At 48.6% G+C, this 23,617-nt stretch overlaps 1 protein-coding gene across 3 annotated transcripts in view; it reads right to left on the bottom strand.

Moving 5' to 3' along the window:
• The window catches only part of SPATA1 (spermatogenesis associated 1), a 124,677-nt gene that overhangs the window by 39,927 nt on the left and 61,133 nt on the right, over positions 1-23,617 (bottom strand). For 2 of the 3 annotated variants that reach the window (XM_063427623.1, XM_063427624.1), the window contains exons 4-5: positions 13,436-13,489; positions 12,450-12,735 (exon numbers count right to left, since the gene is read on the bottom strand). In XM_063427623.1, the coding sequence (XP_063283693.1) occupies positions 12,450-12,735; positions 13,436-13,489 (340 nt within the window). The remainder of the gene's footprint in view (positions 1-12,449; positions 12,736-13,435; positions 13,490-23,617) is intronic. The other variant, XM_063427626.1, reaches the window with a different exon arrangement.

Below are 23,617 nucleotides of genomic sequence, written 5' to 3'. Positions count from 1 at the left end.
TAATTGCTCGTTTAGCCTGGAAATATCAGTAGCATTGCGGGCAGATGTACCCTATTGTGCGTCGGCCGTTATCTTTGACGGGAGTCTTAGTTCCCGTGCGCATGTGTGTTTTGGTCTCTTTCGCGCGTGCGCGATTGGTTCTTTTTCACGCATGCGCGCGGGCTTTCAGATACCCAGTGCGGCCACCGTATTTGAGATGTATTATGTGACGTGATGAACATTTACGTGGAATAGACGGCCCGTGGTTTCGATATTCTTATGATCTGATTTTTATTCCAGGTATTTTATATATTACTAATTGCATAATTTTTTTTTTTTTTTAATTCTTTATTTTTGAGTGCATGTTTAGACAAGACAGCTTGCTCTGCCACAATAGCTTCATGAGCATTGGTATATCACATTAATGGTACATTTATGGCATTTGAACAGTGCACAATTTTTTATATTTGCAGAAACAAAACATAGTTTACTATCAGTTACACCTTACAATTAAATTTACTCGTTTAGTCTGCCTTTGAGATGGAGAACATGCATGCTAAATAAAATCAGTGCTTGTCAAATAACTGTTGAAAAAACATAAAGTGAGAGCACAGATTACAAGAGGACAAGTAATTCCACTTAGCTACGCTGGCATCTTCAATAAAGCAAGGCATAATCAAGGTGTATACATAGTGGTTGTGTTGTATGCTTTGCTAGTATTAGGTATTAGGTACTGCCAGCAGGGGGGCATACGAGAGAATGCTTTTGGGTCGCTTTAGAAAAGTTGCTTAGCAGGCTAACCCCTGAAAACAGATAAATACAGGTAGAATACAATACAATAGTCCATCGCTGGGAAATGAGTAGCTTTTGACGTGCTTTTTACCACCCCAGGGTAACCCCCCCCCCCCCCCCCAGCTGCCAGACAGAGGCCAGTGGTTTGTCGCTGTGGTGTCTGCCTGTGGAGCATGTGGGTTGCAGAATGACGGGAGCCAGGGTGCTGCCGCGTTAGACATAGTCCAGGCAAGTGGCTTGGTGACAGTCCCCAGGTGGTGTACTTGCGGTTTTTAGTCCTGTGCTTGCCTCTGGTGGAAGCCAGGACCTTGCAGCCGTGTTGGTTGTCGTGTTGGACTTCGTGGTTGCGGGCTGTCGGTCCGGGTGTGTCGGTCTCCGCTAGTTGCTGGGAGAGGCTCAGCTTGCAGGGCTTCATCGCTGGGTGTAGCTCCTTATGTGGGCTCTCTTGGGTGGTCAGGACTGTGGGGTTCTCGCCGGTCTTGTACCTAGCCTTCCGCCAGAAGTCAGCGTGGTGTCTGTCTGCTCCTGCACCGGGTGGTTTGACCCAGGCTGATTGTTAGGCCGACTGTCGTTGTGTGCCCTCTTTGGCGCGGGCTACTCGCCATGCGGCGTCCGCCATTTTGGTGCGGCCTCCGAGCATTGGATCCGCACTGACACCGCCCGGCTCATTGGTGTGTCCACTCACTGGTGGGCCCAGGGTGGGGACCGGGATCACCCCCGCCGGTCCAGAGGGGGGGGAACAGGGCCGGACCCCCTTAGCCTCGTGCTGTGTTCCGACCGCTGGTGGGCAGGATAGCGGGATGGCGGCCGTCCATGCCACTCACCGCCCGAGCATTCCCCATCACGAGAGACGGAGGTATTCTCACCGAGGGACTAGAGCTTCACACAGGGCTGCCGTTATCGGTCGTTTGGTAGGTGTAGGATCTGATTTTAAGGAGAAAACTGAAAATTTTTGCAGGAGCCGTTCAGTTGTGCGACCTGCCAGCTTGGCGGTCCGGCCCCGCCCCCTAATTGCATAATTTTGAGTTAAATGGTTCATTTATTTAAAGACCTGTGTATGTATAATGGTTGATGTGTTTTTTTTACAAAACCTGGACTTTTTATATTTCTTTTGACTATGTTCTTCAGCCATCTACTTATTCATTCCCTACCATGTTTGTAATAAGGGTTTGGTATAGCAATTTATTGTATTGATTACATTACTTTTAACATATGTTTTGATGAATTGTTTAATTGTCACATTGATCTGATTTGATGGTTTGTAATTTGTGTGCATATAAATGCAATACATTTTTCACTGTGGTGCATGCTTGATAAAGACCTTGACAGGTCGAAACGTTGCAAAAAAAACCTGCCTGGATACAATCACAGTGAGTGCCTGAGATTTTTTCTTTTCATGTATATTTCATGTGTTTTTTTGCTGACCCATGCTCAGTAGCACCCTGGATTGGTATATTGTGGTTTAGTGCGACCCTATCTTTTTTTCATTACATATGTCTCCCAGGGTCCCCATATGTGTCTGTTTCCCCATGTCTCAGTGTCCTCTAGTGTCACCTTGTGTGTCTGTGTCCCCATGTCTCTCAGCGTCCCCTAGTGTCTCAGTGTTCTCCAAGTGTCCCCAAGTGTCCCCAAGTGTCTCAGCATCCCAAGAGGTCTCCCTGTGTCCCCATATCTCACAGTGTCTCCTAGTGTCTTAGTGTCCCCATGTCTCCCTGCAGCCTTTACCCCATCCCTCACTTCCCTGAGCTGTAGGCTGTCTCTGCAGGCTGGGAGCTGCTGTCTGGACTCTCTGTGCTGTGTAGATGCTCACCCACAAATCATTAGAGAGATGCAGGTATATGCTGTAACTTCCTATCCCTGCCTCTCTCTGCACACACACATACATCGACCCCTACTGGCCAGTGCTGGTATTGCAGAGTAATCTCTGTTTATACTGAGAAAAATGCTGGCATTTGTATTGCTGGTATTACTGTAATATCAGCACCGGCCAGGTAGCCTCAAATAAATACCGGCCAGGTGGCAACCCTTAGGGTAGTGTGTAAAAAAACAAAACATCAATGGGCCTATTCCATGGGCCTGGGCCTGGAGCTGCAGCTCCATCAGCCCCTATGTTAATCCGGCCCTGAGCACACTATATGCCCACGTCGATAGATATTGTACATTACTTGGCCACATCTACGGATACAGCACACTATATGCCACGTCGATAGATATTGTACATTACTTGCCCACATCTATAGATATATTACATTACTTGCTCACGTCGATAGATATTGTACATTACTTGGCCACATCTACGGATATAGCACACTATATGCCCACGTCGATAGATATTGTACATTTCTTGCCCACGTCGATAGATATATTACATTACTTGCCCACTGTTAAGATACTCCCGGCATAAAGGAGTGAAACCGCCGACCTCCCTTCTTGGTCATCTGGCATACGAACGCCGGTCCGTTTGGGACTTTTTTTTCACGAATGGACTTAACCCAGATAGCCATCCCATGGAGCCATTCGTATACCGAAAGAACAATGTTAAAGACTATGGCTCCATGGCAATTGAACTGTGTGTATGGGATCTGTGACGAAGTGCCCTTCGCCACTTGTGCCTGGAGGGGACTACTGGCTAGCCTCCTGCCTTCCGACTATGGCCCCTGTGCTGATAGCTGTATTTTACCCTGCATAAAGGTTTATTTGTGTATTTCTGCCGAGGCGTTCGGGACTTTCATTATGTGAGTAGTACCCCAGATAGCTATGCCATGGAGCCAATTCGTGTAACGAAGGACTATGGAAAAGACTTTGGCTCCATGGCGATTGAACTGTATGTATGTGATCTGAGCGCCATTCAGTAATAATGTGCGCTCAGATCTAAGCTATCTGGGGATATGTTGCATGTATATGTTTTATGTAGTAATTGTAACATTGTGTAATTTTATGTCTTTTTGTAACCATGTGGTTAATGGAGTCTTGCCTCTGTCCTGGGAGATAATTTGATTACTTCCCAATTATCTCCAGGATAGAGAGAAGGGATTGTGATGTCACTGTGGGAGTGTTTTGTTTGTATTGTCTGTGATTGGCTAATATCCAATATGTGTCCCATTGTTCCATCAGGTCCCCTAGGGGAGTGTCCACCTGGTGGACACTTGCATAAATACCGGACAGGTAGCACTCAATAAACCAGACCTACTTGCACCTTTCTTGAAGCCTTGGCTCATGCTTGGGGTAAGGGATACCTACACTCTGGGAATTGCTATAATCACTTACTCCCCAGAGTAAGCTCTTGTAAGAGCTTGATTTGTTCCAGCCACGTTCTCTGGATTTAGGAGAGTTTCACCCACTGGGAGCTGGATCCTGGTCATGGATCCAGGGTGGGTGAGAGACGGCGAGACCTGCATCGCTGGAAGTGGGGTCCGCAGTGCTGATGGTGTCGGTTGGAGTGCTCAGAGTCCTCGGCAAGCGCTAGGAGCATCGATTGGCGGAGGTACTCAGTCGGAGTGCCAGCGGTCCATCACAGGATCTGAGCGCCATTCGGTAGTAATGTGCGCTCAGATCTAGGATATCTGGGGATACGTTATATGTACGGAATATATTCGGTAGTTTTACATATTTTTATTATACCATGTAAAATGGCGGTGTAACGGAGCTCCGTGTACTCCGACCGAGTACCCTCCGTTGATGGATGCTCCTAGCGCTCTCAGAGGACTCCAAGCACTGCAGACGACACCACAACCACCGCACGCTCCACAACCGCCGTAGCTTAACTGGAGCCGCGCCGTCTTCCTTCCACCCTGGAATGAACCTCCAGCATTCAGGACCGTGTGGGGAAGACCTCTCCTCCAGGAGAGCATAACAGGAACAAGCTCTTAAAAGAGCTAAGTGATTAAGCTCAGGGGAATATGCAGAGCATAGCAATCCCCAGTGTGATACAGCAATCCCCTCCAATAACGAGACAAGGCTACGTTTTGAAGGGTCAAGAAGAACTGAGGACTGGGACACCCAGCCTGCTTTTTATTACAAAAAGGTACACACAGGACACTCCCAGGGGGAGGTTGAAATTAACCAATCACATACATGGTACCACCCCCACGTCTCCTCCCCTCAGATAAACATATAACATAATTATAGCATACAGTAAAAATACAGTTTTCACACATACACTGTAACTTTAAAACTATACATTCAATCTCCATAAAAATTACATATTTGAACTCAGCATACATCAAACATAAACACTTCCAAAAATCAGCCAAGTGGATCAAAAGTTAGCTGGAGGTCCCTTTATGACCGACCGCAAGCACAATTTCCTGCCCAAAACAGTTCCATAGATTTGGGCTGTGCGGCCGGTCAATTTCATGCGAAAAAACGGGACGGGACTTAGTCTCTGGAGCTGAAAAACGAAGTGTAGGAGAAGGTAATGGTCAGCGGTGTTCGGCAAAATGTGTAGCCGATTTCAGTTCCACAGAATCTTTAGCATACACCGCTGACCGCGTTCGAATGAACAAAGATGGCCGCCGCCACGTGCAATTAACCTGCAGTAACCTCACAGCCTGGGAGGTAAATTGCCTGCACACTTTAACTTCTGGGTGGTCCGCCTGTGTGGTACTTGGTTCAGTAAGCCCTATTTACTGAACCAAGTGGGGGAAAGCCAGGGGCAAGTTATTTTATAGGTCTGGGGACATAGTCTTAAAGGGACATTGTTCAGCAAAGTCACAATATGTCCCCAGACAGTTCTTAAAGGGCCATACACACCCAATCAAAGTTAATAAGTTTTCAGGGGCACAATCTTCCAGGGGCCATAGTCATGAGGCAGGAGGCTGGCAAACATGCTTCTCCACAATCCAGGGAAGCAGGGCAATTTTCCATTTAAAGGGCCAGTTACAAATAGCGATTTGTAACAGGCGGTTTGCCTCTATCCATGGAGATACTTTGATTTCTTCCCAATTATCTCCAGGATAGAGAGGAGGGGATGCCTGTACAAAAAGGGAGTGTTTATACCTGAGCCACTGCGATTGGCTACTGTACAATATATGTCTCAGTCTTCCATCTGGTCCCCTAGGGGAGTGTCCGCCAGGTGGGAGACCTGCATAAATACTGGGCAGGTAATCCTCAATAAATCAGATTCCTGTTTTACCCTCAAGACGGAGCTTGGTCTCGTGTTTGGGGGGATTGCTACTTTGGATTATTATTTTGCCTGTTCCAGGAGAGAAGGATTTCGTATGATTCTCAGTTCGGGAGTTTGGAGCATTCCCTTGTATTCAGTTCGGGAGTTTGGAGCATTCCCTTGTATTCATTTCGGGAGTTTGGCGGTCTGCAGTAGCTGTGGCTGTGTCTCTGGAAGGGGAAGATTGACTAAACGGCGGTTTCACTCCTTTATGCCGGGAGTGTCTTAACAACTGGTGGCAAGCGACGGGATGATCCTCATCGCCCAGAGGGACAACTACACATCCGGAACTAATGGAAGTACTGTACGAAAGGCTGAAAAGAGCTACCCTTAAAGACCTGCTAGAACAACGGGGCTGACAAGCCAGTAACCTCAGGAAGAGGGAGATTATTGCCATACTGACCGAAATGGATGGAGTATCAGGGGCTGAAGGAGCCAATGGGCCCAGCATACCGGATAGAACCCTCGAAGAGGCAAGCTTTGACCGGGCGGTTGAAATCAGACTGGCACATTATGGTCCTAACCCGACTAAAGAGATCATCGACCGGGTCATAGCAGCTGTGGAGGCCAGCATACTTCTCAAAGCGGCGCTGCAGCAGCCCAAGTCACAGTAGCCCCGGTGGAAAAGAAAAAGGTACAGTTTGCAGCATTTAAACCCTTCATTGAAAGAGAAGGAGAGATTGATGGGTACCTTGAGGATTTTTAGCGGCAATGTGCTCTACACAAGGTACCCGCAGAAGATTGGGTCACTATATTGTCCAGGCTTTTCGGGCCATTCCTGATGAGGAGTTCGGGGATTATAATGCCGTGAAAGAAGCTCTGCTCTCCAGGTATGCCATTAAACCGGAGGCATACCGGAGGCGGTTCCGAGACACTGCTAAACTAGCCGGAGATTCCTACGTCGAGTGGGCATGTCGGGTGCACCGCACAGCCGCCCACTGGATGGCGGGGGGCCAAGCCGTATCCGGGGAAGAGGTGCTGCAGATGTTCCTGCTGGAACATTGCTTTGACAAATTATCCACAGGAGTCAGAGAGTGGGTCCGGGATGGTAAACCCTCCACCCTGCATGAAGCAGCCCGCCTAGCAGATGAGTATACGGATGCCCGTAAACTGGACAATGCTACCACCAAGATCTCTGCCAGAGTGGAGTACCGACAAGCAGCACCCACAGCCACTACCACCTACCAAACCCCCAAGCACCGCACTCCAGCACCACCTCCAGCCACTAACTACCCTCAGCCACTCACGGGTCTACTCCCAGCCCATCCAGTGTTTCGGATGCAAGCAGCTAGGACACAAGAGGCCAGAGTGTCCACTAAACACCGCTAACCAAGCCCAGTCCTGGAGGAAACCAGCATAACCCTCAGCCTGCTGCCCACTGCGTAGAAGACCCCGTGCAAGCTGCCCACCGGGACAATAGACAGCAGCACCAGCAACTGGTTAAAGTGAATGGGAAAGAGGTCAGTGGTCTGCGAGATACCGGTGCTACCATGACCTTACTCCAGAAGAACTTGGTGTCCGAGAACCAGCACACTGTGTCCGAGAACGGAGACACTGTAGCTGTGAGGGTAGCAGGGGGCGCTGTGTTCCGCCTGCCTGTTGCCCGGGTACATTTGGATTGGGGAGTGGGCGCTAGACATGTGAATGTTGTGGTCATGAAGGATTTACCAGCTGACGTCCTCCTTGGAAATGACTTGGGCCCCCCTTGTTTATGCATATGCCCCAATGGGACCCGCTGAAATTAACCCTGTGATGACCCATGCCCAGACCCGTGCCGCCAAGCCTGGCCCACCTGCTGCTGAGACCCAGGTAAGACCCTCTCCCCCGACAAGTACTCTAGATCAGGCCCCCTTAGGCTGGGATACCCCAGAGGCGTACGGGAGGGAAACCCGGGAGGATCCGACCCTTCAGAAATATAGGGCTAGGGCAGATGCTGGGGAAGAGGGGGTAGATGGGGAACGCTATCAGTGGGTGGGGGATAGGCTGTATAGGATCCCTAAACCAGAAAAGGGCTGCCCCTCCGCAGAATCGGCAGCCGGTGGTGCCTGCGAAATATTGTCAAGAGATTCTGCGGATTGGGCATGATTTGCCATTAGCTGGACATCTAGGGTCAACCGCACAGCTCATAGAATCACCCAAAATTTCTTCTGGCCCAATTTTAACCGAGATGTGCGGGTTTATTGTAGTACTTGTGACACCTGTCAATGGGTAGGTAAGCGGGGGGATCACCCAAAAGCTAGGCTTATGTCTATGCCTATCATTGGAGAACCCTTTTCCCGCATAGCCGTTGACATTGTGGGTCCACTGGCCAGGGCTAGTCCATCCGGCAAGAAGTATATTCTCACCGTGGCCACTCGTTATCCAGAGGCAGTAGTGCTATCTAATATAGAGGCAGAGACAGTTTCTGATGCCCTGGTTAAGGTCTTTACTAGGGTAGGGTTCCCTAACGAGATCCTCTCCGACCAGGGAACCCAGTTTACCGCTGTGCTCACCCAGCAGCTGTGGAAGGTGTGCGGCATTAAACCGCTGCTCAGTTCACCTTATCACCCACAGACTAACAGTCTCTGCGAGCGCTTTAACGGCACCCTCAAGCAGATGCTGCGGACCTTTACGGACACTTGCAGAGACTGGGAGCGATTCCTGCCTCATCTGCTATTTGCGTACAGAGAGATGCCTCAGGAGTCCACTGGGTTCTCTCCCTTTGAGTTACTCTATGGGAGAAGGGTCCACGGACCCCTGGATCTCATTAGAGGACACTGGGAGAGAGAGACAGAGCAGGAGGCAACCCCCATAGTACCATATGTCCTGGAACTCCGGGACCGCATGGAGAAACTGTCCCTGATGGTAACAGTCCCAGGCGGCCCAGGGGAGACAGAAGAGGTGGAGCCCAGCAGCTGGTCTTCCAGGTTGAGCAGAAAGTGTTGGTACTCAAGTCTGTGAAGACAAACAAGATGCAAGCATCTTGGCAGGGCCCGTATAAGGTGTTAGCTTAGGTGTGTGATACTACCTACCTTATAGCCAGCTGTGCAGATGAGAGGATTCAGTGATCCTTTCATGTGAACATGCTAAAGGAGTATCAGGAGAGACCCGAGTATGTTGCTGCAGTGTGTGCCCCTGCTGCAGACGACCCAGAGAATTTACCCCTGCCCGATTTATTAGAGAAGGACCCCCAGACTGACCTCACTAGTCTTGTGCAGCTAGGGGACCGGTTAAGCCCCACAGTGAAGATACAGGCAAGGCAGCTTCTGTGGGAGAAGCAGGCAACGTTCTCCCAAGAGCCCGGCTACACTACCCTAGCTGTACATAAGGTAGAGACCCCTGGACAGAATCCCCTGTGACAGCCCCCCTACCGTATCCCTGAAGCAGTCCGAGAGAGAATGCGGAAGGAGATACAGGAGATGACTCGGCTTGGAGTCATCGAACACTCCGATAGTCGGCATTCGTCACCCCATTTGGCCTGTACCATTTTAAGGTCATGCCATTCGGGATGAAGAATGCTTCGGCTACCTTCCAGCGTATGGTGGATAGACTCCTCGATGGCTTCCAGGAATTTGCTTGTGCATACCTGGATGACATTGCGGTCCACAGTGAGTCCTGGGAGGAACACCTAGTCCATGTAGGGGTGGTTCTGGACTAGATCTGGGTTGCTGGCCTGACCTTGAAACCAGAGAAGTGCCATCTAGGCATGTCTGAAGTGCAGTACCTGGGTCACAGAGTGGGGTGTGGGAGCCAGAGACCGGAGCCAGCCAAGGTAGAGGCAGTGGCTAACTGGACCACACCTATCACTAAGACCCAGGTGTTAGCCTTCTTGGGGACGGCAGGGTATTACCGACGCTTTGTCCCTGACTACAGTACTATCGCCAAACCCCTGACTGGCCTGACTAAGAAAAATTTACCTAAGCAGGTCCTGTGGTCTCTAGCTTGTGAAGCCGCGTTTCAAGCCCTAAAGGAAGCTCTTGTGAATGCCCCTGTCTTGGCTGCCCCAGTCCCTAACAAACGTTTTCTCGTCCACACAGATGCTTCCATGTATGGACTGGGGGCTGTGTTGAGCCAGGTCGGGGAAGATGGAGGAGAGCACCCTGTCGCATACTTAAGCAGAAAGTTATTACCTCGAGAAGTAAGTTATGCGGCAGTGGAGAAGGAGTGTTTAGCCCTGGTCTGAGCACTGAAGAAGTTGAGCCCTTATTTATACGGGCAGGAATTCTCTCTTATAACGGACCACAATCGCTTAGTCTGGCTTAACCGGGTCTCAGGAGACAATGGTAGATTGCTGCAGTTGAGTTTAGCCCTTCAACCTTATAACTTCACAATCAGCTACCGACCCGGTAAGCAGAACGGGAATGCAGATGGATTGTCCCGGCAAACTGACATCCCTACCACCTCCTAGTCAGGTCATCCCCAAGTTGACCCGCCAAAGGGTCAAGCCGGGTCTGCCGGAGTGTCCCACAAGGAGGGAGTCGTGTGACAGATCCCTCTGTCTGAGCACTATCTTGCTGGTTTGTGTATTTCATATGTTTTCGTGGAATTACCTGCCTGTACTCTCCCGTTCGTTTATTTCTTATTCTATCGAACAAAACTACCGAACGGCCGGCCACCCAGAAGAGAAGTGTGCTGCTGGTTAACCTATTGGCCTCAATTAGAACGTTGTGGTTAACCGCAGACACCTCTTAATTGGAACTGTATGCTGGGTGGTCATCGTTCGTATGTCGACCATGAGGCGGCGGCCATTTTAGACGCACGAATGAGCAGCGGTGTTCGTACATAATCTTATGGAACCCAAAACGGACACTTTTTCTCCCGAACACCGCTGAAACCGCCGACCTCCCTTCTTGGTCATCTGGCATACTAACACCGGTCCGTTCGGGACTTTTGTTCGGTAGAATAAGAAATAAACGAACGGGAGAGTACGGGCAGGTAATTCCACTAATACATATGAAATACACGAACCAGCAAGATAGTGTTCAGACAGAGGGATCTGTCACAACCACATCTATAGATATTGTACATTTCTTGCCCACGTCTATAGAAATTGTACATTTCTTGACCATGTCGATGGATATTGTACATTACTTGCCCACGTCTATAGATATATTACATTACTTCCCCACATCAATAGATATTGTACATTTCTTGCCCACGTCTATAGATATTGTACATTACTTCCCCACGTCGATAGATATTGTACATTACTTGCCCACGTCTATAGATATTGTACATTACTTCCCCACGTCGATAGATATTGTACATTACTTGCCCACGTCGATAGATATTGTACATTACTTCCCCACGTCGATAGATATTGTACATTACTTGCCCACGTCGATAGATATTGTACATTACTTGCCCACGTTGATGGATATTGTACATTACTTGCCCACATCGATGGATATTGTACATTACTTGCCCATGTCGATAGATATTGTACATTACTTGCCCACGTTGATGGATATTGTACATTACTTGCCCACGTCGATAGATATTGTACATTACTTGCCCACGTCTATAGATATTGTACATTACTTCCCCACGTCTATAGATATTGTACATTACTTCCCCACGTTGATGGATATTGTACATTACTTGCCCACGTCGATAGATATTGTACATTACTTGCCCACGTTGATGGATATTGTACATTACTTGCCCACGTTGATGGATATTGTACATTACTTGCCCACGTCGATAGATATTGTACATTACTTCCCCACGTTGATGGATATTGTACATTACTTGCCCACGTCGATAGATATTGTACATTACTTGCCCACGTTGATGGATATTGTACATTACTTGCCCACGTTGATGGATATTGTACATTACTTGCCCACGTCGATAGATATTGTACATTACTTCCCCACGTCTATAGATATTGTACATTACTTGCCCACGTCGATAGATATTGTACATTACTTGCCCACGTTGATGGATATTGTACATTACTTGCCCACATCGATGGATATTGTACATTACTTGCCCATGTCGATGGATATTGCACACGTCCATAAATACCGTACGTGTTGCTTCCCCAAACCTAGAATTCTAGGGTTCCAAATTTGTTTTCAAAATTTTAGAGAAAAAAAACAATACACAATGAATTTGCTCCCTGAAAGCTTCCTAAAATTGAAGCTACAAGCCATTCAGTTCCATCAATAGTCCACAATAGCTCCATGAATATTCTGATAAGCAGGGAAATTATGAAATAGTTACAAAAACAAATTAAATAAATACGTCAGACAGCTAACTTCTTGTCCAAATGGTTAAATAAATAAAAATAAACAAGGGTCAAGAGGACCAGTGTTAACGAGGCACCATAGTTATGGTTATGGTTATGCTACCATCATGCAAGTAAGAGTCCAATGGTTTCTGAATGGGATGAAAATTATCTGGGTTCCCATGTACTATCCTGTGAATTGTGAAGTGGAAGTTAAATAATAAAGATATTCTTTATAACACTCCCAAGTTCTGATATTACAGTAATAATTATCGCACAATCCTCCGATTCCCGTGGACCCACCTGTGGCTGCTGCAGTAAGTTGCTCATCCACGCTCTGTCTGGGATAGTTCAGTAGATTCACAGATGGCATCCCCTCCTGCTCTTTGCTTCTGGAGATTAAAGGGTTTCTGTCCTTTTCTCTTAGCAGTGCTTTTGGTGACCTCCTGCTGCTGTCAGTAGCGGGGTGTATAAAAGGCTGGTCCCAGGGTGGGTGCTCCACATTATACCCAGCGGGAGTGACTGATGATGCATAGGAGCTTCCCTCGCCCTCCACTCCTGGCAGCAGGTAGAGCTCCGGGTCGCTGGCCTAGAAAGGAAAACAAGGAAACAGAACATTCAGGGGCCAAGTGGGTCTATCGGCAGGAACATTCCATTGGTTTCTATAGTGACTGTTACATTCCATTGGTTTCCATGGTGACTGTTACAGCTATGGAGCAATCAGCAGGAACATTCCATTGGTTTCCATGGTGATTGCCCCTCAGAAACAATCAGTCCTGCCATGGTTAGAGCGCACATTGCTCTGGGGGAGATTTATCAAAGTGCTCTGAAAGTGACTTTTATTTTTGTTCTCTAATATGTTTGTATTCATCAAATTGTTCTATAAATTGTCTAAAAAATTGTTGCATTTTCTCTGCAAAACGGTTGCTATTTTTTTTACAAAATGATCCATTTCACAAAAGACTTCACAGTAGCGGAAATGACTAATGAGTTTGGGGTGAAGAACGGCTGTGCGTTATGAAACTATGGTTACCGCACACAAAAAACAGATGTAATAAACTGACCTGAAAACACCAACAAAACGTGTCAATCTGTCTGTAACGTCGACAAGTCTCTTTGCCCATTTTTCTGTTTCTCCTTTATGTTGGGTCTCAGGGTGGAGGTAAATACAGGACAATACTACACAGAGTTTTATCTTTTACCATTTACAACACAGAAATGAAACATAGATGCTAAGAATACGTTCGGTTAAAAAGGCTCCGAAATAAGAAGAGAAGTTTGTTACTCACATACGGAGGGGCGAATGACTTCACTTTCACCTCCAGCTCCTGCTTTGCTTTCACCTGACAGAAGGAAAAAGACACCCTTGGATTGATGCAGAAGGAGGTTGTGAATGTCTGTTACTGCAGACAATTGTTTCCATACTTAGCGTTATTTTCTTTTCCTGGCTATTATACATGGCAGCATCACATATGGTTAAGCTCGTCCTCCCAGCTGACAGGAATAATTAAACAATTAGACGCCTCAAGCTTGTTAAATAGCTCCAGACCAGTTGAAGAATCCAGAATGGAGGGAGCATGATGCTGCCATGTATAATAGCCAGAAAAAGATAATAACCGTAAGTGTGGACAGGACCGATGCAAGGATTGTTTGCTACACAAGCGACTATGCATTTCCCCCTCCCCCCCAAGAAAAAATGTATCTTCAACTTTGTACCTCGTAACCCCTCTTTTGAATTTCTTACCCCCTTTAGTGATACATACCCCCTCTTCAATGTGTTATCCCTGTGTGTATTACACTATAAGATAAGGCCAGGGACTAATGAAAGTATTTAGAAAACTGGGCAGACTAGGTGGGCCGAATGGTTCTTATCTGCCGTCACATTCTATGTTTCTATACCCCCTTTAGTGTATTATACCTCCCTTTGTCTCTAACTTGCCCCCCAGCCCCTTTCTGTGTCACTGTGCTTTAGTATGGGGGATAGGGGCAGAATTGTGTGGGATAGGGACTTTAATATTATTATTATGTATATAGCGCCAATAAAGTCTGTATTAGTATGGGGGAATAGGAGCAGTATTGTGGGGGGGATAGGGACTTTAGCGAGGGGGGAATAGGAGCAGTATTGTGGGGGGATAGGGGCAGTATTGTGGGGGGGATAGGGACTTTAGCGAGGGAGGAATAGGAGCAGTATTGTGGGGGGATAGGGGCAGTATTGTGGGGGATAGGGGCAGTATTGTGGGGGGTAGGGGCAGTATTGTGGGGGGATAGGGAATTTAGCAAGGGGGGAATAGGGGCAGTGTTGTGGGGGATTGGGCGTTAGTGGTAGGGTTAGGAACAGTATTTTGGGGAATGGGGCTTTAGTGTGGTGGGATATGGACAGTATTGTGTGGGACATGGGGCATTAGGGATTGGATAGGAATGGAATTGTGGGGGATTGAGTCTATAGTGGGGGGGAGATAAGAACAGTACTGTGGGATCTGGAGCTTTAGGTTAGGGGAAGGGGCAGTATTGTGGGGGACTGGGGCTAAGTTGAGGGGTTAGGAACAGTATGAGGAGGTAAGGCAGCATTATAGGGGGTAAGGGAACAGGGTCAGTGTTGTAAGAGACACACACACTTGAATCCACCCAGTCCTTTTGGAGACCTGGAGTGGATGGACAGCCTGGTGTCCAGTGTGGGCTGCCGCAGTGCTCCTCTGAGGGAACTCTGATCGAGATCCGCATTTCCTGTATAGCTCCCTAGCGCGCCCTGTAGAGGTCCTGGGAGCTGGAATATGACGTCATCTGGATCAGAGCTCACTCGCGCGCCCTCTCCTCCTGCGCTGGGCTGCGGAGGTACAGGCACTCGGCCACGCTACAGTAAATGCAGTGGTGTATCCTGGTTTTGTGCTGCCCTAGGCATGTATTAGAGGCACATGGTGAGAACAATGGATGAAGCACATGGTGAGAACAATGGATGGCGTCCATTTTAACTCACAGACACTGTTTGGACTTTTCTACACGGTGCCATCTCGCCGGTATTTGGTGCACAAAGACATCGTGCAGTAATTTTAAACTATACAACAGGGGACACATTATACAGTAATTATTTTTCATACAGCCTGTATATGTTCTGCGGAATCTGCATTAAACTGTATCTTCCAAACTACTGAAAGGATATGGGTGAATTTTGGATATGTGGTTCACCCAGATCCCCCTGTTCTGAGGATATACTTTTATGGGGTTATTGCATGTTTTGGGGGTCCCTGTGATATGTTTTATAAAACTGTATTTCTCTGTCTGTGATAATTATATTACCCATGGTGTTCAGTAATCATATCACAGGCAGAGGGGAGGATTCTGTGTGGGAGTGTCTGTGTGTATTGTACGGATTCATTGGTTGTATTTATAAACCCTGTGGGCAGTGCTATGTTTGTGGATTGTGAATAAAAGAAGCTGTATGTGCCAGTACAGTCAGTTCTGCTTTGACCTCAAAACGAAGTGTCGTCTCGTTATTGGGGGAATTGGATTGTATGCTTCCTCCCCAGCGGCAGAGTGAGTTACAGGGAGCCAAGGATGCCGTCCTTCCTCCCCAGCGGCAGTGTGTGTTACAGGGAGCTGAACGTGTCATCCTTCTTCCCCAGCGGCAGTGTGAGTTCCAGGGAGCCGAAGGTGCCGTCCTTCCTCCTCAGCGGCAGTGTGTGTCACAGGGAGCTGAAGGTGTCGTCCTTCCTCCCCAGCGGCAGTGTGTGTTACAGGGAGCTGAACGTGTCATCCTTCTTCCCCAGCGACAGTGTGAGTTCCAGGGAGCCGAAGGTGCCGTCCTTCCTCCTCAGCGGCAGTGTGTGTCACAGGGAGCTGAAGGTGCCGTCCTTCCTCCCCAGCGGCAGAGTGTGTTACAGGGAGCTGAAGGTACCATCCTTCCTCCCCAGCGGCAAAGTGTCCTGCAGAGAACAGAGACCATCGGTCTCGCACCCCAGCAGCAGGACAAAATATTGAAATGGAAGACAGTCGGTCCCCCCCTCCACCAGCAGAGAGAGTGTCAGGGAGAGGAACCTGCTACCCCCTCTCGCCAGCGGCTGAAATTGGAGCACCGGGTATGGCAGGAGCTATGGCTGGAGGATGCCTACCAGGCACTCTGGTGGTATATGGCACAGTATATACCCTGGACAGCCGAGGATGACAAGCCAGAGGAAGAGGAGTTTGATGGTCCTGGCTTGTTATGGGAGTCCTTTGCAGAGACTGACTTCGGGAGCCCTTCGCAGACCAGACTTCAGGACATTTTCTACACAAGGGAGGCTAGGCATGACTGGGATGACCCCCATGAGGTAGGGCAAGACCTGCTTCACCTAGCAACCATGGAGTGGGAACTGGAGCAGGACTACCGAGGTCTCTTCCACTCCATTGGGAAGGCTCAGCAGGACAGCAAGGTGACAGACCTAGATCCAGACCCCTTCAGCTGGGAAGACATCGTAGAGATGTACTGGGAGGAACCCCAGGCGGCAGGTGGAGATGGGACCGAGGTCTCTCCACCGGCCCTACAGGGATGCTGGGTACCCGGCCCAGATCCCCAGCGGCAGTACATCTCCCAGGGAGAGCAGACACCCGGTCTCTCTCCCCAGCGGCGGCGTGAGTTCCAGGAGGAGGGGATGGCAGATCCCTCCACCGTACAGCAACCGGACTCCCTCTCCTCCACCAGCCAGAGGTACCTGAGGTAGTGGACCTCATAGATTTGTCCTGGAGACACACACAGATGGCAGGTGGAGATGGGACCGAGGTCTCTCCACCGGCCCTACAGGGATGCTGGGTACCCGGCCCAGATCCCCAGCGGCAGTGTAAAGTGCAGGGAGAGGGGAGCAGCGTACTCCCTCCCCAGCGGCAGGCTGAGTTACAGGGGGCAGAGGTAGTTGTTCCTGCCCTCCTGCAGCAGAGTGATATGCCGGGAAGGCAGTGTGAAGTCCAGGGAGAGGAGAGCAGTGTCCTCCCTCCCCAGCAGCAGCGTGATTTTTTGGGAATTGGGAGCCCAGTCTCCATTCCCCAGCGGCAGTGTAAAGTGAAGGGAGAGGAGAGCAGCGTCCTCCCTCCCCAGCGGCAGGCTGAGTTAAAGGGGGCAGAGGTAGTTGATCCTGCCCTCCAGCAGCAGCATAATTTTTTGGGAATTGGGAGCCCAGTCCCCATTCCCCAGCGGCAGAGTATCCTACAGGGAATAGAGAGCCCAGTCTCCTTTTACAGCAGCAGGACTCTGTATTGGGAGCAGAGACAGTCGGTCTCCCTCCCCCGCGGCTTGAAGTATATATGGGAGAGGAGCTTGTTACCCTCTCTCCCCAGCGGCAGCTTAACATACCAGGGGGAGACAGTAAGCCCCACACCTGTGCAGATGGGACCGTGGTCTCTGCACTTCCAGCACAGGGGCTAGGGATGGTCGGTCCTGCCCCCCCACGACAGGGCTGTTTAGCCAAAGGGGAGACAGTCGGTCTCCAGCAGCAGAGCTGTGTAACTAAAGGGGAGACAGTTGGTCTCCAGCAGCAGAGCGGTGCAGCTAAAGGGGAGACAGTCGGTCTCCAGCAACCAGGCTTCAACCAGACTACTCCCGTGGTAGTGCTGGCATCCGGGCAGAGTACCACTGGTCTCTGCCCACTCAGCAACCCACCAAGGCAGCCTACCAGCCCCCCACCCAGCCATGGTGAGGCATCTGGACATGGGCAAATTTCTCTACCCAGGTGTAGTAACCAGTTATTGTGGGTGGGCTGTATTGCTGTTTCTGTTTTGTGGGTGGGCTGCTGGACTAACAAGGGCACTGAACGGCAGGAGGTCAGATACCCTGTTAGTCTGTTTGGAAAAGGGGAGAGATGTGACGAGAGCAATCTCGCCACATTGCATTGGAGAAGCCTGGCTGCCCGTCTGCTGCCTTTGGACTATGGCCCTGGGAGATTGGGCCCTTTAAAAACGGTATTCGGCCATAACAGAGTACATGTCACTCATTCTGGCCCTTTAAATACAGTGGGGCCATTCGGTACTTGCCCTGTGTGAGCGGTGATACCCCCAGATAGCTATGCCATGGAGCCTATTCATATAATGAAAGACTATGGGAAAGACTTTAGCTCCATGGCAATTGAACTGTGTGAATAGGATCTGCGCGCTATTCGGTAGTTTTGTGCGTTCAGATCCCAGCTATCTGGGGATATGTGAAATGTCTGTGTGTTATGTGTAAAAGGTGACTTTATGTATTTTAAAGTGTTTTATGTCTTTTTGCAACCATGTGCTCAATGGAGTCTGCCTCTAGCCCTGGATAATTGGATTACTTTCCCCTTTGTCTCCAGGATAGAGGCCCCTGTAAAACCTGTTTGAGCCAGATTGATATGCTGCCAGCCAGGGGAACAAAAGATACTTTTACTAACTTTTGAACCCCTGGTCTAATTCATGCCATTTGTTGTTCCCCTGAATGGATTGATTGTGAATATGTAATTTTTATGTGAATGCGATGTATGGTTTTAGAGTTATGAATGTTAGGTAAAAAGTATGTTTTAAACTGTAAATGTTCCGGCCAGCAGATAATTGAGCTATGTGTATTGTAAGAACTCAATTATCTAGCCTGGCCCAGAGGAGGAGTTTTGTGTTGCATAAATTGTGAGTTCTGTGTGCCAGTAAATCAGTCCTGTTCCAGCATTAAGCTTTGGCTCATGTGTGGATTATTCGGCGATACCAGCAATTTATTACTCTGTGGATTACTTGGTGATTTTATTTTATGGGAAGAAGGGAATGCTTGACGGAGTAACGGATTGTACCATCACAACTACTTCCTGCAGAACCTGCACCCTAGTGACCTATAGAGTAATTATTAGACACTACTTCCTGTAGACACTGGCAACGAGTGACCCGTAGCGTAAACGCACTTTTAATTATCATATACTACTTCCTGCAGATACTGTCCCCTAATGACCCATAGAGTGAGCGCCCTTTAAATATCAGACACTACTTTCTATATCCTAGTGACCTATAGAGTGACCTATAGAGTGAACACCCCCTTAATTATTAGACACTACTTCCTGTAGACACTGGCATCTAGTGACCCGTAGCGTAAACGCCCCTTTAATTATCATATACTACTTCCTGCAGATACTGTCCCCTAATGACCCATAGAGTGAGCGCCCTTTAAATATCAGACACTACTTTCTGCAGAGACTGCCCCCTAGTGACCCATAGAGTGAGCACCCCTTTCCTGTAGACACTACTTCCTGTAGACACTGCCACCTAGTGACCCATAGAGTGAATGCCCCTTATTAGAATCAACTTCCTGTAGACAATACCCCCTACTGACCAATAGAGTGAGTGCCCCTTTAATTATAAGACACTATTTCCTGTAGACACTGCCACCTAGTGACCCATAGAGTGAGTGCCCTTTCAATTATCAGACAATACTTCCTGCAGACACTGCATCCAGGGCCGGATTAAGAGCACACTGGGCCTGGTGCTGACAATTATGATGGGCCTAATTACGGAATTTTATCAACCAAAAACACTAAATCAGTAATACCTCCCAAGCGTCATGTATCTGATGGAGATGGTGCTGGAGGGAAACTCATAGGATGCAGCTATAAGAAAACACATACTCTATGCTAATCTCTCTCTAATTTATGCTTTCATCTTTCAAGTAAATCCATAACCCCTAACAGCAGTGTCCAGTGAAGCAGGAAGTCAATGGGCATGGTAAAAGGGTGGGCCACTGGTGCGAATCACGTGACCAGACCTGCCAAAAGGGGAGAACATGCCCAAAAAGGGGGCATGTCTGTCCAAAGAATTTGAAGGACAGCCTGGCATGAATGCATGTCAGGCTGCTGCCCGCCAATCCTGCAGGCTGTCCAAGTAAGGGCATACTATGCAGGCAGCACCCTGAGCTTGACATAAATGTGTCTAATGATGCGCTCACTCCATGCTTTCTAAGGACTGTCCCCTAGCACTCGCTGGTCCACTTCTCTCCTTACCTTCTTACTAGCAGGCAGAAGTTCCTGGTATATAGTCTGGGACAGAGAAAATGTGTATGTAGTAAGTGTAAAAGAAAGGGGACATGCCACAGTGTTAGAGAGACCAACGTCTGCATTACCTAAACTAATTTTATTGTCAGCCAGTCCACACAAGTTTTGTTCCCATACATCCCTCTTAAGCTTCCAAACTTAAAAGGACACTATAGTCACCAGAACAACTACAGCTTATTGTATTTGTTCTGGTAAGTAGAATCATTCCATTCAGGCCTTTTGCAATAAACACTGTCTTTTCAGAGAAAATAACTCCACTGGCCACTCCTTAGATGGCTGCTAGAGGTGCTTCCTGTGGCAGTACTGCCTAGTGTGCAGCACTGCCATTCAGTGTCTCCACCCTCTGCATGCAGACACTGAACTTTCCTCATAGAGATGCATTGATTCAATGTATCTTTATGAGGAGATGCTGATTAACCAGGGCTATGTTGCGCTTGTGCTGGCTCTGCCCCTGATCTGCCAAGTTGACAGTATCAGCCAATCCTATGGGGAAGTATTGTAATTTGCTCAGACCACCACTTCTGATGATGTCAGCAGACAGTCAGTTCAGATGCAGACCCAGCAGTATATTTTACTATACTTAGGGAGCCAAGAAGGGACCAGGGTGGTGGTTTTAACATAATAGGGTCAGAAATACATGATTGTGTTCCTGACCCTATAGTGCTCATTTAAGCAAGAGTATGTGAAGAGTAGTTAGGGTTGCCACCTTTCTTGAAAAAATATACCAGCCTTAATCATTTGTATAATCACAAGGAGTGACATCAGAGAAAATTGTGTAAAATCACCAACAAACTACTCACAGTTTGATTCTGCTGTATAGATGGATTGCTCCCAGTGTCTCAGTCTCGCAAGTCACCCAGTGTATCACAGTGTCAGTGTCCCCATGTCACCCAGTCTCCCAGTGTCCCCATGTCTCAGTGTGTCCCCATGTCACTAGGATACTGGGGACACAGTGAGACATGGGGACACTGAGAGGCGCAGGGACACTGAGTGACATGGGGACACAGAGACCCAGGGACACAGAGACCCAGGGACACAGAGACTGGGAGACACAGACACTGGGAGACTAGGGGACACTGGGAGACTAGGGGACACTGACTGGGAGACAAACACTTGGGGATACTGGGAGACATGGGGGCAGTATTGGACATAGACATGGGGACACTGGGACATATAGGGACACTGGGAGACATGGGGACACTAGGCACACTGAGACACTAGGAACACAGACACTGGGAGACATGGGGAAACCGAAACATTTGGGGACACTAAGACACTAGGGACAGAGACATGGGAACACAGACACTGGGAGACTAGGGGACACTGGGAGACTAGGGGACACTGGCTGGGAGACAGACACTTGGGGACACTGGGAGACATGAGGACAGTTGTGGACATAGACATGGGGACACTGGGACATATAGGGACACTGAGACACATGGGGACACTAGGCACACAGAGACATGGGGACACCAAGACACTAGCGACACTGGATGGGGGACATGGGGACACTGGGAGAAATGGGGACATAGTGTCTCCGTGTCCCAATGTCTCAGTGTCTCCCAATGTCCCTATGTCTCACAGCGTCCCCATGTGTCTCAGCATCCCCATGTGTCCCAGTGTCCCCTAGTGTCTCAGTGCCCACCTGTTTTCAAGTGTCTCAGTGTTTCCAGGTCTCCCAGTGTCTCAGTGTCCCCATGTGTCTGTGTCCCCATATGTCCCCTAGTGTCTCAGTGTCCACATGTGTCCTCTAGTGTCTGTTTCCCCATATGTCCCCTAGTGTCTCAGTGTCCCCAAGTGTCCCTCCTGCCTTTCCCCCCCCATCCCTCACTTACCTGAGCTGTAGAGCTGCTGTCTGGACTCTGTGCTGTGTTGCTGCTCCCCCACGGATCAGTGAGTAGTAGAGAGAGGCAGGGATATGCTGTAATTTCCTATCCCTGCCTCTCTAGACACACAGTGACCCCTACTGGCCGGTGCTGGTATTGCAGAGTAATCTCCATTTATTCGGAGAAAAATACCTGCATTTGTATTGCCGATATTACTGCAATACTGGCATGGCCAGGCAGCCTCAAATACTGGCTGTGCCAGTAAAATACCAGTCAGGTGGCAAACCTAAGAGTAGTGTGTGTAAAAAAAAAATAATTTTTTTTTTTTTTTTTTTTTTTTAAATGGGCCTATTCCATGGGCCTGGGCCTGGAGCTGCAGCTCCATCAGCCCCTATGTTAATCCGGCCCTGACTGCATCCTAGTGACCCATAGAGTGAGCACCCCTTTAATGATCAGAAACTACTTCCTGCAGACACTGCCCCCTAGTGACCTATAGAGTGAGCTCCCCTTTAATTATCAGACACTACATCCTGCAGACACTGCCCCTAGTGACCTATAGAGTGAGCGCCCCTTTAATTATCATATACTACTTCCTGCAGATACTGTCCCCTAATGACCCATAGAGTGAATGCCCCTTTGATTATCATATACTACTTCCTGCAGATACTGTCCCCTAATGACCCATAGAGTGAATGCCCCTTTAATTATTAGAATCTACTTCCTGTAGACAATGCCCCTGTGACGAGACCAATCTCGCCACATTGCATTGGAGGAGCCTGGTTGCCCGCCTGCTGCCTTTGGACTCTGGGCCAGACTGTAAAATACTTATTTGCCCTGCAGAAAGGCTTATTCGTGCCATTTTATCTACCGAACAAACTACCGATTGCCCGGCCACCCGGGAGCTGGAGCGTGCCCTCAGTTTACCTGCGTGAAGCTGCGGTTAACCGCAGCTTAATTGACTAATCCAGGGTGGTCTTTGTTCGTCGACCGAACACGTGGCGGCGGCCATTTTACAAGTACCGTACGGCCAGCGGTGTTCGGCACCTAACTTATGGAACTATAAACGGACACTTATTTGCACGAACACCGCTGAGCCGTCCGTCTCCTGGTTCCTGTTCGTGGGGATGTAGCCGAACAGCCGTTCATTCGGTATTCTTATGTGAACTGTGGTAACCCAGATAGCTATGCCATGGAGCCTATTCTTGTGATTAAAGACTTTGGCTCCATGGCGATTAAACTGTATTCGTGTAGTCTGGGTGCCATTCACCTAATAATGTGCACCCAGACCTGAGCTATCTGGGGATATGTAACATGTCCATATTTAATGTGTAACAAGTAACTGTATATATTTTAAAGCATATTACTGTGTTTGTGTCCCCACATGTGTAATGGAGTCTTGTCTTTGTCCTGGGAGATAATTGGATTACTTCACCAATTATCTCCAGGGCAGAAGGGAGGAAACCAGGATGCATTGTGGGGATGTTTTTCCTCTGTTTGTCCTGAAATGCTAAATGTCTGTCTTTTGGTACAGTCTTCCATCTGGTCCCCTAGGGGAGTGTCCACCAGGTGGGAAACCTGCATAAATACAGGGGCAGGTAGCCCTCAATAAACAGACCACTGCTTGACCCTCAACACG

This window comes from Pelobates fuscus, chromosome 7 (genome assembly GCF_036172605.1).
Source record: "Pelobates fuscus isolate aPelFus1 chromosome 7, aPelFus1.pri, whole genome shotgun sequence".
In the NCBI taxonomy this organism is placed as follows: domain Eukaryota; kingdom Metazoa; phylum Chordata; class Amphibia; order Anura; family Pelobatidae; genus Pelobates; species Pelobates fuscus.
Note: the sequence above shows the minus strand (reverse complement) of the source record. Positions and strands in the feature narration are given on the sequence as shown.